Source organism: Acanthochromis polyacanthus, chromosome 11, assembly GCF_021347895.1.
Source record: "Acanthochromis polyacanthus isolate Apoly-LR-REF ecotype Palm Island chromosome 11, KAUST_Apoly_ChrSc, whole genome shotgun sequence".
Taxonomy (NCBI): Eukaryota; Metazoa; Chordata; class Actinopteri; family Pomacentridae; genus Acanthochromis; species Acanthochromis polyacanthus.
In genome coordinates this window covers 32,981,763-32,995,747 of record NC_067123.1, presented here as the reverse complement: position 1 = coordinate 32,995,747, position 13,985 = coordinate 32,981,763, and the positions used below count along the sequence as shown (strand labels likewise).

At 40.8% G+C, this 13,985-nt stretch overlaps 1 protein-coding gene across 1 annotated transcript; it reads left to right on the top strand.

Moving 5' to 3' along the window:
* Window positions 1-24: 24 nt before the first annotated feature.
* On the top strand, window positions 25-13,483 carry rbm24a (RNA binding motif protein 24a). Its single transcript, XM_022202293.2, has 4 exons — window positions 25-2,405; window positions 3,467-3,590; window positions 3,714-3,768; window positions 10,900-13,483. The coding sequence occupies exons 1-4, from the start codon at window positions 2,238-2,240 to the stop codon at window positions 11,246-11,248; spliced, it is 696 nt and encodes a 231-aa protein (XP_022057985.1). The 5' UTR covers window positions 25-2,237; the 3' UTR covers window positions 11,249-13,483.
* The last annotated feature ends 502 nt before the right edge of the window (window positions 13,484-13,985 follow it).

The following is a 13,985-nucleotide window of genomic DNA, read 5'->3' as shown; positions in this document are numbered from 1 at the left end:
GTGTGACCTTAGTGCTGTGGGTATTCAGCTGTTTCTCTGACCTCTGACCTTTAGCTCTCCTCTGCCTGACAAGTGGGCTAAAGCTAAATGGGTGGCAAGCACAAACCCTCCAACATGGCAGCCTTCCTCGTGATTAAACTGTTTCTATTGTGTTGTTATAGAAAATGAATGAATTTACAAAGTATAGTTCTGGAGAGGATCGCTGACATGTGCTGAAGTTTTCCTGAAGATTACCAGGAAGAAAAGATAAATGAAGTTCTCAGCGGGGGCCACCGTATTGTTGGAGAGGATTCAGACTAGTCAGCATGCTGCACATGAGCACAGACAATAAGAGCACGCAACCTGACCGCATCCCCATTGTAGAGCCTGAGAAACTCGATCCTGGCTCCCCTTTTTTTCACGGCTCTGCTCGGACTTTAAAGGGCGTGTGGCTGCATTAATAAAACAGCGGGCGAACAGATACACCGCAGAAAGACGCTTCATCAGGTTGCATTTCATTGTGATGTGGAGTCGTGCAGGAGCAATTCACATTCAGATCAGATGTGGCTGCATCTCTGGGCCTTTGTCATGCTGTTATCTCTGAGAATACAGATTCTATTAGCCAGCAAGGAGAAAAAAATCACAAATTAAAGAAGATTTTGAGTCATATTTTAACTGTGAGGTTTTAACTGAACACTGGTGTGACACATGTAATGTTCCTGATGCAAATGTGTCAACTCGCCGTGTTACACTGGAGAGAGATGGATATATGTAGGCCAGCAACAGAGCGCTTACAGAAGCGAGCCGGCATAAATGATTAACAGCAGAGCTCCCTCTCACATTACTGGAGGTGAATTAGTCATCGTGGCCGCTCAAACGGAGCTCCAGAGATCCAGCAGTCAGAGGACGACAAGTTATTTTAATCTCTGATGTTGACTGAGCTGATCTCTGACTGCTGATCATCCCTCATTGTAGCAACTTTCCTATTTTACGCAATTTGAGTGCGCCTACATCAATGAGTGCATGACTGTTTGTTTTAGTCGGGTGAAGTCACATTTGTAACAACATAAGTCGAGCCAAAGTGTTTTTTAGTAGAGAAGTCAGATTAATGTTAAATGTGTGTGACTATCTTAACTATTAAGTTTAAGAAGGTATTGACTGATTTAAAATTGAGGTTAAGACACCAGAAAATTACATAGAAAACTCCAACAAATGCAGAAACTTATCCTTTTAAGACAAAACAACGTGCCTCAGTGCATCTTCTTTGAGTTTGTTATCCTAAAATAGGCATAAATTAGAGCTAGATTTGTCTACAAACCTGTTATATGTGCGTATCAGCAGTGGAAACAGTGAAACCTGTGACTTTTTAACCTTTGATAAAGCAAAATGTTCGTAGAAAAGCACAATCACAGGTCTTCTAGGGACAGCAGCGTTAGTGTGCTCTACACTTATTTCATTGTGTGCCTTCTGGCTTTCTGCAGAAACTTGCCAAAACTCTGTCAACCCCCCACAAGTGGACTGTCTCTACTGCAAAGCTGCACCTGTTAGTCTGCTCACTGCTGTCATGTCCCCTGAGCGACCGGCTGTTTATGTGGAAACTTTTTAGAACTTTTCCTTCCAGCAAACAAACAAAAAAAATCCCTAATCTGACCAAAAAACACAAAACAAATAAAGGTTAGTGTTTGCAAAGACAGCACAAAAAGCCATTATTTTATTTTGCACGTCTCCTGAAAGCCTCCATATGTCTTTGTCCCATCATCAGGTGTCAGGTTTTGTTGGCCCTCGATGGTTAATTAAACGTGATTGCAGCGTTGGATGAGTCTGAGTGAAGGAGCTCCAGTGTTTCGCACTGAGCAGGCTTCCCAGCTGTTTGTGCGCCCTGATCGGTGGGCGGGCAGAGAGTCAGACTGAAAACTGGGTGGGGTTTGAGGCAGCGCTTTTAGGAATGGGTCCCAAACCTATTTAGTTAGACAGCAGAGTTACCAAGAAGAGCTGGAAACACCTGATGGTATCTTTGGGACAATCCGCTCCATATTACTGCCCTCTTTACTGTCGCAAGATAAATCTACCTCCAGGCTTCATCACTGTCGAAGTTTTTTTTTTGTGTGTTGTTTTCTCTTCTGAAAAAAGTTAGAGCCAGCTGAACTCTCCTGTCTCTCCTCTCTCTCTCTCTCTCTCTGCATCCAAAGAATTACCGATAAGGAGACATTGCACTATTATTTCGTGTTGTTTCTATTTATTGTATTTTTGCACTAACGATGCACACCACGCAAAAGGACACGACTTACACGAAGATTTTTGTCGGGGGGCTTCCCTACCACACCACGGACTCAAGTCTCAGGAAATATTTTGAAGTTTTTGGTGAGATTGAAGAAGCGGTGGTGATCACTGACAGACAGACCGGCAAGTCTAGAGGTTATGGATTTGTAAGTATCACTCTAAAATATCCATTTTTCACCGTTTTACGCACAGTGAAACTTTTACGCACGAATCCAATCCAAGTGTTTTCTGTAACGCGTCTTGGCTGTTGCGGTCTTTCACAACATCATGACTAACATTGATATATCTTTCTGCGGTCACGGGTTGTTTATGTTTTGATAAGAAGGCCCTGCTTAAATTTGTCACTGGCTTCTGTTGCAATCTCGCACCCACCGACTTGTTGCGCGTTGGTATGCGCCCTGACACGTTTTTCAGTGAGCTGCCACTCGCTGACAGCTCTGGTGGGCGCACGATAATATCTTGATAATTCAGAGGCAGTTTTCTGAAACACTCGTGGTTTCATCGTCTTCAAGCTGTTTACAACACTGGAAAAGAAATAACTACACATAATTGCTCCAAGCTGTCATGAAATCTGGCACCAAAACCATTTCAGGCGCATTTTTGGAGACATAAATCACTCTGTAAGTTTGAAAACTGTCTTTTGAGGCAGGGTTATACATATTTCAGATCTGCTTCAAGAAAAATGTAACAAGAGAATCCAAGGAGACTGATCTGGAAAGCAAATATAGTCTTAATTGTTAACTTTAATTACATTTGAGAGGTAGCTTTGACTTATTTTCTGCTCTTGTATGTTTGGTTCAACTGAATTTGCTCCACCTTTTGCTTAGATTTTCTCTTTATTGACACATTTGGATCATAATCATGCATTTATTGTCTTCTCACTTATGCTTAAAGCACACTGATGGCTCTAAAGCTCAGAGTTGAATAATAAAGTCCAGTTGTTGCAATGGAAGTGACTGCTCAATCCCAGCTTGGCTCCCATTCACTGCTCATAGCTTCATCACATCCGCATGAGGGTGATAAATGTGTGTGCGCTGCCAAATACCCGCCACAGAGAGAAGAATCCTGCACACACACCTCAGTATAAAAATGTGTTTCCCTTCTACACGCAGCCATGAGTTTATAATATTTTATACACTGCTATCTGTGCTGTGACGGCTGAGGAGTCTGCACATCTTTCTCATGCTCTGTTTTTGCCTCCTGTCAGGTGACGATGGCCGACCGCTCGGCCGCTGACCGGGCCTGCAAGGACCCCAACCCAATCATCGATGGCAGGAAGGCCAACGTCAACCTGGCCTACCTGGGGGCCAAACCTCGGGTGATGCAGCCAGGTACAGACGGTCTGTTGTTTTTCAAATGTGTGCTGCAGATGTAGCAACATGTTAGGAGGTTACTGGGTTATAGCTGCTCAGCTCGTCAGTCTTTTCCGAATTTAAAGTTGTTTTATTTTTCAGGTTTTACCTTTGGTGTTCCCCAAATTCACCCTGCGTTCATCCAAAGGCCTTACGGGTAAGAACTGATGAATCTATGTGTGTTTAATGACTAAAATATTCAGTTTAATTTGTTATAATTGATACAATATGTGTGATCCTTTATGCTTTTTCTCCTGGAATGAATGGCTGATTGTCAAAGGTGGATAATATGTAATATTTCACATTTTTTTAAGTCGTCATCCACCAAAAAAGCCAGTCAAACTGCCTTTTCTAGGTTTGCCTGTTTGTAAAAAAGAAAGTGTGTGAGTGTGTGTTTGCTGAGTGGACAATGATGGAAACTTCCAGCCTGACTCAATGTTATCTATCTTTCTCTGGTTCGACAGGCTCGCTCTCGGTTAAGCTTACTGTGCTGCTTTGTGGAATAGTTCTGCGAGCATAATGACAGATCAGAGAAAGGAATTACCTGTAGACTCAAACACACACAAACAAGCTCTCAAAATGGTGATTACAGATGCATGTACGTGGGTTTCATTTTGACTTTTCTTCTTATTTTACTTGAATAGAACGTAGCTTTGTGTGCAGTTATGAAGTGGTGTTGTTAGCTAAACCGTGTGCTTTCTGACTTTAGTGACCAAAAAAAAAAAAAAGAAAAGAAAAAAAAAAGCTGGATTGATTGAATTTTTTGGGGTGTTCTTTTTTCTTTTTTTGTGGAAGCGTGTCAACTTTGCAGAGGAGGAGCAAAGTTTTTCATTTTTTAATTGCTTTTAGCTTGTGGTTGACCTGTTTTGTTTAACAGGATGTGCTGTCTTGTTTGAGCGAGTGGTGGATTTTCTGTGTGGAGTTTCTTTGTGTTTTTTCTTGTTTTTTTCACCTACCCCTCACACTTTGCCCTCAGAATAACCAAACCCATCACTGCTTGTGTGTGCGCTCATAGCATCTTCCTGGTGTTCCTCACATTAACACAACAGAGCAGAGAAAAATTCACTCTGAAGCGTTTCACTTTCACATTATTGTGGTTTCGGCCTGTACAGCTGTCCCACCTCTTTCCAAATTTTGACATGTGGTGATATAGCAGCGTCAGAAATGTGCTTATGAGTGAATGATGAGTCATTATGTGAGCTGTATGTGCTGTTATGTGTGTCTGGTTGTGCTGGTACATGTGAGGTCTTATTGTGTTCGTATGTATGTCTGTGTGTGTTTGCATCTTTCAGCTTCAGCTCAGGTCAACGCACCAAAGTCTCCAATGTGACACAAACAAATGTCTGGATGTCTCTTTCTCTCTCTCTTATTCTCTCGGAGCGAGCTTTCGTCACATGGGCTCGTGGTGTTAAGGAAAACAAGCGCACCCATTGTGTCACACAAAGCCCTGAATGCTGACGCTGCAGTCGCATGAAGCTGAGTTGTGTGTGTGTTGGGGGGGTCCGGTGAGGGTGTGGGAGCTGTTTCTCTCTGTCATGTAAAGAGCAGGGATGTGACATCTCACATACAGCCTGTAAATGTGCATTTATTAGTTAACAAGTTAGCCATCACATGTGACCCAGAACCTTCGGTCATTTTGTGAAAAATCTGTGAAGATACAGAAGTCCATTGCTGACTAAAGTCTAATCAATCTGCACAAACGAGGACCAATTGGGCAAATCTACTAGATTAAAGCGTATGTAGCCTATCCTTTCTTGTATTCAAAGCTGTGAATGTTAAGATTTTCCAGTTTGTAATCCGCACAAGAAAACTCAAAGTGAAAATTTGGATTTGATGGAAACTCAAACGGAAGTCAAAAATCATAAACTTGCCTCAAAGATCTTGAGAACCCTGCACTTTCCCTTGTACATAAGTGTACGCCGTCGTCAGCTGAATCATGGCCGAAAAGCTTCCCCAATCCCATAAGAGTAACTAAGTAGGTACATAGACATGGCACATGATTCTAGCTAAACGTCTTCTCATGCCCACAAAATGCTCACAAACTTTTTCTGCACTCTCTCAAACTCAATCTCAAACTCTCTTGATGCACTCTCCAATTTTAACTAGATTACAGCTTATATTGGTTTGAAGTTTTGCTGTTAATAGACTTCCATGTTTGATGAAAGGCTATCATGATGAGAGTGATGAGATTTAAGTCCCTCTCCATGCGTTGATTACTCCTCTAAAAACTCATCTCTGAGTGTTTATGTGAAAATATCCCTTAAATATCCCCTTAAAATGGCTCAGATATAACTCAGCTCCATTGCATCCTGTAAAATGAATGGCTTTGAGCAGACTCCGCCCCTCTCGTTGCAGCCCAACACACCAGCTCACCTATTCTAAAGCTACTTTACACCACAATTACAAGACTTTTGCTTCAAATAATTAGATAATGATTACGCTTAAGCATAAAGTATTTGGCAGTAATACTTTGCAGATAGGCCTGGCAATGCAAGTACTAATACTTGTATATGGGCACAAATGTGTCACTAGAAACCGAATGTGAATGTTTTACTTTAAATTTGAATTGTGAAATTTGAAAAACTAACAAAAATTTGGATTTCAGTATCATATTTTGATTTTAAATTGTGAAATTTGAATAATTGGATCAAAAATCTGACTTCGAATCTCATAATTTGAAGCTGAATTCCACCGTTTTCTCCAAAAATTCACCTCTTTCCATTTAGTTTTCATTATTTAAACTCACCTCTGGAATTCCTGTTTCTAATGCTGATTTTGCTCATGATGTGTCTTGTAGCCTATTAACAACACCATAGGGACATGTTAACGAGATAAAAACAAACTTGGTTTTCAGCAGAAGGGGGCTTTAAAAACTCAAATATTGATGTCAGTCTAAAAAAATAGTTTTAATAGAAAATAGACAAAATACACAATAAAAAGTTAAAGACAAATTTGACTGATAGCAGTATATTGATTTTTTTAAATTTTTTTTTTATTTTTTTGTTACAGTAACCATGATAATTTAAGTATTTTAAATCCTTTTGGCCATTGATGATCATGCACTAAAAGCTGATATTGTGACAGTTTAAAGAAACAAACCTGATCCAAGTAGCCTTCTGTGTTGTGACTGACTAAAGTCCTGCTGTGCTCAGAGGCAAACTGGACACCAGATCCATCTGTGGCTTGGCCATGATAACAAAAGTCTATCAAAGCAAGGCAGGTGTGAACCGCCAACCGCTCATACACAACCAACCAACACACATCGCCTCGCACACACCGGTTCCCCTCAGCAGACAGCGACAGAGGAGAACCTTTATTTAGCCGTGAACTTTAATGACCGCTGGGTTACATGACATTCCAGTGAAGACACAGAGGAACAGTCAGACACACTGGAGGTAGCAGCGCGTCCACACAAATATTACAGTTTCATTTTACGACCATTTTATTAACCCTTTTAACCCTCGTCTTGTCCTGCGGGTCAAAATTGACCAGTTTTAAAGTTTGAAAATGTTTGGGGAAAAAAATCACAGTGAAACTTCTGATGTCCACATTTTCAACATTTTTGGGAAATCTGTGAACATTTTTTGGTGGAAATAGAGAAGTGTTAAAAATGTTTCTTAAGCGAAATTCGCTGGATTTTGGTTGATTTTTTTGTGAATGTTCTTAAGAAAATATTAGAAGTTTTACTGATATATATGTAATCACTTTAGATGTTTTTAGGATTTTTTTTCGGAAGATTTTTACTCATTTTTAAAAAATATTCACAAGATTAATTGTCTTGCCAAATTTGGGGGCATTTTTTTAAATAAAACTTTTAAAGGGAACTTTTAAGGAATTATTGGATTTTCCTTCCTGAAGGTTTTGCAGATTTTCAGAAATTTGAGGATTTTTTTTTTTTTTTGCTGAATTTTTGGAATTTTTTTCAGACAAGGAAACAATATTTTTTGGTGTCCGTAAATGAGGACAACAAGAGGGTTAAGAAAGCCACATTGGTACAGATCACATCTTTGTCCGCCAACTCCTCTATGTGCTGTATGTGATCGTATATGTGCATGTTTGTGCATGCGTGTTATTCTGCCCACGCCATCCCATAGATACAGAGCTGAAATGGACAAAATGCACCGAGCTGAGAGTTTGATTCCAAAACTGTCCGAGCTGCAGCCTCCATGTTAGCCACGTTCAGCAGCTACTGAAATGTTTAATGTTTCTCTAATGCCCAAAGTCATGAGCGCTGTTCCCACAAGGCGGATTGAAGGGCCGTAAAGCTCCCACCGCTGCAGGCAACTCTGTAAAACCTTCTATATAAAGGCCTAATGTTTTGGAATTCTATGACAGGATATAAAGAAAATGTCTCAGGCTTTTATGGATCCATCCAGTTGTAACTAAAAACAGTACACAAGCTCAATCTGTTTCCAGTTAAGTTATTCCCACCATCATCTACTGTACATTAAATACAGACCTTTAACTGCACGAGAAGCTAGAATTTAAAGTGAATGGCTCAAAGCATGCACAAAGATTCAATTCTTGACTCTAAAACTTGATGTATTTTTTTAGATTATCAGATTAGAATGATTAAATCAGAGGTTCTCACTGGAGATTTGTACAAACATCAAACATAAAAACCTTATTTTACGCTGTCAATTGCTTGTCTGAAACAAAAATGTTGCAAACACAATTAAACACAGAGCTTTTTTTAATCCCTTCATCACAGTGTGTGCATCTGTTTGTCTTGTGTGTTTGCGCCTTACGTCAATCCGATTTGCATATCAGATATCAGCAAATCAGTGCGTCGTCCGCTCCAAATGTGAGGAATATCCTCCCTCTTTGCTCTTAATTCTTTGATTTTACGTCAGACTCTCTGCAGCCATGTGTGGGAGTTTCTGATTAGGCAGCTTTAGGGATCCTGAAAACCTGCCTCGACCTGCTGACTTTCATTAGCGTGAGGTTTAAATGAGGATTTCAGCGTCACATGAAGGAAAAAAAAATACAGTTTCAGATGTTTTTCAGCCCGGTGTCACTCAGATATTTCGTTCGTGGTCTTTAAAGATGCCTGTGTGTGTGTTTGTGTGTGTGTGTGTGTGTGTGTGTGTGTGTGTGTGTGTGTGTGTGTGTGTGTGTGTGTGTGTGTGTGTGTGTGTGTGTGTGTGTGTGTGTGTGTGTGTGTGTGTGTCATTCCTCTACATGCCTGCTTACTTAGCTTACACTTCTCCTTTCACTTTTTTGTCCTTCCAGTGGAGTGATTGTGCTGTGGCCTTGTCGTTGTTGTTCTTGTAGTCAGTGTAGTCGAGGGTTTTTTTTTTTTTTTTTTTTTTTACATATTTCTTTCTCTCTGACACTTTGCTGTTGTTGTTTTTCCTGTTTCTCTCCTGGTCCACTGTTTTCGGTTGCGATGTGGATTGGATTGGATAATGGAGTGCTCACAATAGGGTTGCCACGATAGATTCTGCCTTTCTCTCTTGAACATTTTCCACCCCTTCTCTTTTCTCTCCAAATCCAAAGTGACCACCTGATGTCCGCTGATTACATTAGGTTTCATTGATTTATCAGCCGTGTTTATTCAAACTCAGACACATGGCTGTTTGCTGGAGTCTCGTCCAATATCTGTTAAGCCTGATGCCTCTCATCAGATTGAATTTGACTCTACTTTTATCTCCAACATGGAGGGAGGTGACATCAAAGACTCAAATTCATTTTTTCATCCTCAGTCAAAAGTTGTCACTTGACTTCTCTCAGTCATGTAAATTTCAAAAGCTCCCCTCATGCTTGCCATCCAACTGAGTTTCCAGACCGATTAGAGTTTGGAGGGGGCGGGGGTGGAGGTGGGGCGGGGGTGGAGGTGGGGGGGTGGGGGGGTGGGGGTGGGATAAGGCTATGTCATGGAGGGCAGAATGTGCTCATTGTTCAGAACTGTTTATTTAATCGAAACATCCCTCTCAGTGCAGAGCCTAGTCCCGGCTCCCCCCACTGCCTCCCCGGCTCTTTGTCCCGACACAGAGGGGGAAATGGCCAGCAGCGTCCCTTTTTAAAACTGTCCAGCTGTCAAAGTGGCACTGACATTTTCACAATGCTTCCCCGGGCTCATCTCCTCTGTTCACACCCCCACCCCCGGCACTGTAAGCCCCCCTCCGCTGCCTGCTCGCCCTCCAGCAGGCAGCGACGGCACCAGAGCCAAATCCATAAGTGACTGACGGATGAGCTGCAGGTTACCGATCCCACACTTGTGCTTTCCTTTTTCCTTCCCTCCCACCTCACTCTGCCTCCCTGCACTTCTGTCTCCACGACGCAAACCCAAAACTGACCCTATAACAGGGATGAAAAATGAAAACCTGTCTCCCATGTTGTATCCCATAGCGACCATGACATCATCACTTCCTCCAAAATGTTCAGCAGATCTGAGCGGCCCAGAGGTTAACCCTCCTGTCGTCCTGCGAGTCAAAATTGAGCGGTTTTAAAGTTTAAAAATGTGGAAAAGATATATATTTTCACACTTATACTTCTGATGTCCACATTTTCAACATTTTTGGGAAATCTTTCAACATTTTTTGGTGGAAAAAAGGAAATGTTAAAAAAGTTTTCTTTAAGAACATTCACAAAAAATCAGCCAAAATTCAGTGAATTTTGCTGGATTTTGGTTATTTTTTTTGTGAATGTTCTTAAAGAAAACATTCAAAGTTTCACTGATAAATTGAGATAAATTTAGATACATTTCCCCAAGTGGGACAATAAAGTATATTGAATTGAATTGAATTGATATATATGTAATCACTTTAGATATTTTTAGGATTTTTTTTTTTTGAAGATTTGTACTCATTTTTTTTTAAAATATTTACAAGAATTTTCTTGCCAAAATTGGGGGATTTTTTAAAATAAAAATTTTAAGATAAACTTTTAAGGTATTATTGGAATTTTCTTCCTTAAGGTTTTGCAAATTTTCAGAAATTTGGCGAATTTTTTGCTGAATTTTTTTGTTTTTTTCAGACAAGGAAACAGTATTTTTTGGTGCCCGTAAATGAGGACAACAGGAGGGCTAAACACCTCTGGGTGTTCCAAACTTTCCTCACCTTCCACTCTTCTTTTCACAGAGTTTTCTATTTTGGCAACCCTATATTGTTCTAATCCCTACTAGCAGGCATTTCCTTGCTGTTCTTGACTGGTGGATTGGACTGGGGCTGGGTGGAGGGAGGGCGCTTGGCCGCAGTGTGGTGGAGTTGGGTTTTAGGGTGGGCTCTCATTTTGCTGTTTTTTCACTGAATTAAACAAACTGTGTGTGTTTTCCCCCCTCCCACAGCATCCCGGCCCACTACGTCTACCCTCAGGCCTTCGTTCAGCCTAGCGTGGTCATCCCTCACGTGCAGCCGACGGCCGCTGCACCTGCCACCGCCTCCTCCCCGTACATCGACTACACCGGAGCCGCCTATGCACAGTATTCTGCAGCCGCCGCCAGCGCTGCCGCCGCCGCATACGAGCAGTATCCTTACGCCGCCTCCCCTGCCGCCACGGGGTACATGACCACCACCGGCTACGGCTACGCAGTCCAGCAGCCTTTAGCCACCACCGCCCCGGGTTCGGCCGCCGCCGCCGCCGCAGCCTTCGGCCAGTACCAGCCTCAGCAGTTGCAAGCCGACCGCATGCAATAGCAGCGACTGCAGGCACTGGACATGCAGAGAGAGGAGGCCCGAGCCCGGCCACCGCTGATTTACTACAAGGAGAGCAGGAAAAGAAAGAGGGAGTGGCCTTGAGAGTGTGGCGTGTCAGCAGCTCAGAGGCAGAGTTGCTTTGAAAAGGTGATGATGATGATGATGGTGGTGATGATGATGGTGAGGTGGGAACTTTTTACAGTAACTTTCCAACTTGCTGTGCTTCAACCAAAAAAAAAAAAGCAGAAAACGAAAAAAAGTGGCAGAACAAATAATGAAAACGGTTTATTCTTGTTGTTGTTATTACTATGATCATTATTATCATTACTATTATCATTGTAGTAGAGTACTTATTTCTAGAGAGAAGATCCAGGAACTAATCCCTGTGGTTGGTATAGGTGTTCAACTAAGCCTTCAAGTCCTATTGCTGTCTTTAACGTTAGTTTAGAAAAATGCTCTTTTTTTTTCACTTGTCGCGTTCCACAAGTGTTTTCAGTTATTTAATGCCCGCATAACATTTATATTTATTATTGTCATTATTACACATGGAGGGCTCTGCTTGTTCTTTTCGTCTTTTCAAATGCATTTTTTGGAGTTAATATTTTCTGATAATCAGGGAAATGGAACCGTTTCCAATGTGTTAGCTATTATTATGTGACCTCTGTCAGGAAGTCGAGGAGTCAGAACTCGTCGTTTCACACACATTTGAAGAACTACTTCTTTTTTTTAATCTTCCTGATGCTGAATGTCCCTTTTTTATTTACTCTTGTGTCTCAACCTCTTGACCTATGCAAAACAAACAAATCACCATGAGACAAAAAAAAAAGACAGAAAGAACTGAAAATGTCATCAACTCTGACTTGACTCGTGGACTAAAAGGGGAACTTGGCAAACAAAACAAAGGCACTGACAAAAGGAGAGAGGTTGAAAACGGCCTCAGACAATGAGAAACACTAAATCTGTTGCTTTTCCACATTTCACTCTCACGTACACTGACGCACACATCCAGAGTTGCACACATAGCAGTCGGAAAGACAAAGGCAGCACAGTCGTGTTTCTCTCTCTTGCTCCGGGATGGAGAGAGAAAGGAAAGAGAGAAAAGAGAGAGAGCAGCTGCTGGTGGGGGTTGGACAGAGCCGCTCCAGCTCCACACAGACGGATCACTCTGGAAAGAACGCATCACTTGTGCTCGTTTGTTGAGCTGTCACATTTTAATCCCCGGCCGAGCCCATTGGGAACCAACTTTACACCCTTTCCACCCGACACGGAGCCCCATGGCCAAGCCCCACCGCCCCCCAGGCTCTGCCGCCGTCAGCATTTCCACCTCTGTGCTGCTGTCGTCTGGCGTCAGGTACAAACACTTTAACCAAAGCCACCCCAACAACTGGCCTGCCTCATGTCTGTCAAGAACACCAGGTGGGGTGGAGAGAAAAAAGGGGGTTTTACTCTTTGACTTTACGTTGGTCTGTGTGCCTTACATTTTTACTGCTATTTAAGAGAGAAAAAAAAATGAAAAAAGAGAGAGATCTACTATTTAAGATATTTATTTTTGAGGGTTGACTATGTTGACGAGAGTAGAGACTTAGTGGCGGTACTGTATTAATAATATTATTATGTACTCATCTCAAGGCATATATAAGTTATTGATTAGTTTTATTATTATTATTATTATTATTACTATTATTATTATTATTATTAACATACTCAACCAAAAATGTTGATGTAGGAGTTATTTAAGATACTGTTACGTGCACTGTACTTTTATTTTTTATCTTTTTGACTCTTCAGAACATTAAATAGTAGTTTAATGCCTTTTGTATGGAAGAACTTTATTTAAATGCAGACCTGTTTGCATGCAGATTGTACTCTGCCTCTTCTGTGTTTAGATAAGAGGAAAAAAAAACAATAACTTTGACAAAAACAAGCAAAAATGCTGCTTTTCTCTACTAGAATGTATAGTCATTGTCGAGGTTTCAGTAGCTGTGCTTCTTTTGCTTAATATTCATCAGATGGGCTATTTTACACTGTTGGGAATTTTTATACTTGAACTCTTTCTTACAAGGGAAATATGAGAAATAAATGGCAAAAAAAACTTTTTAAGGAGCTTTTCATTGTCACTGGATGAAGGCATGTAAAGTGTTACTATTTAAATGCAAAGGTCCTGTTGATATTAAAACCTTTACTTCAGAATTTCAACACCATTTACTCAAATTGGAATAAAATGTTCTATATTTACACCTGGAGATGTTTTTTTTTTTTTTTGCTACTAGAAAATTAATTTCGCACATTATTATTATTTCAAACATTACAGGGGCTGTTTGTGTTTCACTGTCTTCCATCTGTAAACTTTAATCCTTCTGTTCATCCAACATGTATGGAAGCCCAAAGTGACCACTATTAAAAAAAAGCATGAAGTTATAATCATATTAATACATTATGTAAAATGTGTAAATGAACCAACAAGTTGTGAAATAGTTGAGGAAAATTATTGGAATTTACCTAATTGTTATGAAATATCATATTTACTAGTATATCATAATTTCATTCTTTTATTTAAATTTTTCGTGTGAACTGACAACACTTTCTTGAATGACATCTGTAGTTCTCAGTTATGCTTATTTTATTTCGTACAATATTGTGAAACTTAACTGTGAAAGACAGGGGAATACCTCATGTTGTACAATTCGATGAAACTAGCTTGTTAGCTGGACAAACAGAGAACAACTTAATCTTAAAA

Bases quoted from the DNA above. Each gene is read 5' to 3' on its own strand.
- rbm24a (XM_022202293.2), top strand. From the start codon at position 2,238: ATGCACACCACGCAAAAGGACACGACTTACACGAAGATTTTTGTCGGG. The intron at 3,591-3,713 runs GTACAGACGGTC...TTTATTTTTCAG, and splicing joins ACCTCGGGTGATGCAGCCAG to GTTTTACCTTTGGTGTTCCC. The intron at 3,769-10,899 runs GTAAGAACTGAT...CCCCTCCCACAG, and splicing joins TTCATCCAAAGGCCTTACGG to CATCCCGGCCCACTACGTCT.